The following is a 2,283-nucleotide window of genomic DNA, read 5'->3' on the forward strand; positions in this document are numbered from 1 at the left end:
GGGGTCGAAAAGGACTGGGGGAACTGGAGTGGCAGGGGCTCTAATGGTCAGATGGGAGGGGGACCAGGGGGAGAGTGTGACCGCATGGCCGCCTCCTCCTCACGGCGCAGGGTCATGATGTCACAGCCCAACTCAGCCCTGCAGCTCCGCCCTCCCCCGGCCCCAACGCACCACTCCAGTCATCACCCGCAAGGCGGGCAGAAAGTCATAAAGATTTTATTTTAAGTATTCCTTCTAACAAATCTCTGCTGTCTTTTACGAGTTGCTGTGAATTTCCACTCGGTACACGCAGGTGTGTTCTGCGTTTCCCCAGTTGCTCCACACCTCCAGTTTGACACGGCCGAAGGCTTTGCGGGGCTCCTCCTGCCAACACAAAGAGGAGAGGCTTCCTTACGCATGTGGAAGAGCCACAGCACATCCGCACAGCTCCCTCTGCCAGCTGCAGAACGCTGCCTTGCTCTGCTCCACCGGCATGGCGCTGCCGATGCGGGAAGCCGGGCCTGGCTGATAAGGCAAACCCTTTCTTCTTCCCCCCTGGCAGCCTGCCGCACACACTCGCCATACCTGCAGGTGGAAGGTCTGGGCGATCTCTCCGTCCACATCGTAAATGAACAACCCCAGGAGAGTTTCGCCGCCGGCCTCATCCACTCCCTGAAAGACAAGAGATGATGGCGGTCACACTTAGGCAGGCCGTGCGAAAAAGAACACGCCAAGGCCAAAGGCGGGAGCCCTTCCCCCCCTCCCTCAGCTCTGGCAGGACTGGAGCACAAAGGAGGGTGAACCTGAGTCAGGGCACGTGGAGCAATTGCTCCCAGCTGCTCGGCCATGAAGAGCAGCAGAGGCCTCCGCAGACGTGTAACCGCCCCGAGGGTCTCCGTGCCCTTGGGCGGGATGCCGCGCACTGCAGCAGCCCACCACAGCTCTCTGGGAGCTCCCACCGTCACAGGGTCTTATGGGGCTCTATAGCAAAGCTTTTCCTTGGGGCGTCCCTCCAGAAGAAGCGGCGGGCAGAGACTTACCGAGACGGCAAACTCTCTGGGGGCACTGCTGACTTCCCCAGAGGGAGAGACCGCCTTGGAGATGTGCCAGATGGTGAGAGCCGTGAGCTGGATTTCCTCCAGCAGCCGGATGACCACGTGGCCCCGAGATCCTGGGAAAGCCCAGCAGTTGCCAGGATAAATATCGGGCTGAAATGAGAAAGACGCGTCTGTCAGCGGTGAGGCAAAGAGCCCCAGAGCTGGCCGTTGGGCAGGGAGCACGGAGCTCGCCTTCCCTGTGGGTGCCGTTCTCCTCGTAATGGAATGGCAATCAAGGGACAGGAGAGGAATACGCAAAGGTCTGGACAACAGCTCTGGAGTCAACCAACCGCCTTTCTCTGCTTGCCCAGAGCCGGCGGGGCAGCCCTCCCAGCATCTGCCACCCCATCACCCTCCTGATGCCAGTGTCAGCAATGTGGGAAAGAGTGTGGGCTGAGCAGTGCAGCTGGGCCAAAGGAAATTGCTGTGCGCTTGCTCCTGCAGCCAGCAGGCAAGGCAGTGAACCCAGAGCCACCGTTTCTCCTGCCATACCTGCAGGAGTATCTTGGGAGGCTTTGTGGTGGAAAAGAGTAGAGGAAGCCAGTGGTTCTTCCAGCCTTTCCCACCATAACTCTCGGATGTCCTCTCCACATCCACAGTGGCACCTGCAAGAAAGATGGAAAGACGTGCACCAGGACAGCCCAGAGATGAGCTGAAGGAGTGAATGCTCGTTCCCTGAAGCTCTTGGCAGGGCTCTGGGCTGCAAAATCCCTCCCACTCTGCATGGGAACTATTGAGTCCCAGCCTGAGCCACTGATTGAGCACCTGGGGAAAGGAGCTGTTGAGCCCCAGGAGCACAGGTGAAGGCTTTTTAAATTCTCAGGGGAGATTTAGATGGGATGTCAGGAGGAAATTCTTGACCCCCAGTGGGCGGTGGGGCTCTGCAATGTGCCGCCCAGAGAAGCCATGGATGCCCCATTACTGGAGGCACTGGAGACCAGGTTGGATGGGGCCCTGAGCACCTGATGGAAAGGGTGGCAGCCCTGCCAACGGCAGGGAGTTGGACTGGGATGGTCTGTAAGGTCCCTTCAGAGCTCAGCTGTTTTGAAGCTCTAGGAGATAACTCTGACAGAAAGCAGAGCTCGGCAGGCTTCGGGGAGCGCCAGACGCAAAGCTGAGGGTAGTGAAGCTGTCTGTCTGTCTACATACCCATGGTTTTCAGAGCCCAGTTGGGCCTCCAGACGCCGTTTTCCATTATTTTCTCCAT

General features: G+C 58.7%; 1 protein-coding gene across 1 annotated transcript; it reads right to left on the reverse strand.

The window, feature by feature from the left end:
- Positions 1-255: 255 nt before the first annotated feature.
- On the reverse strand, positions 256-2,283 carry LOC109366228 (SUN domain-containing protein 3-like). Its single transcript, XM_085215503.1, has 5 exons — positions 2,226-2,283; positions 1,569-1,681; positions 1,020-1,187; positions 565-651; positions 256-363 (listed from the first exon to the last, which is right to left on the reverse strand). The coding sequence occupies exons 1-5, from the start codon at positions 2,281-2,283 to the stop codon at positions 256-258; spliced, it is 534 nt and encodes a 177-aa protein (XP_085071629.1).

This window comes from Meleagris gallopavo, unplaced genomic scaffold (assembly GCF_905368555.1).
Source record: "Meleagris gallopavo unplaced genomic scaffold, MGAL_WU_HG_1.1 scaffold_75, whole genome shotgun sequence".
NCBI classification, from domain to species: domain Eukaryota; kingdom Metazoa; phylum Chordata; class Aves; order Galliformes; family Phasianidae; genus Meleagris; species Meleagris gallopavo.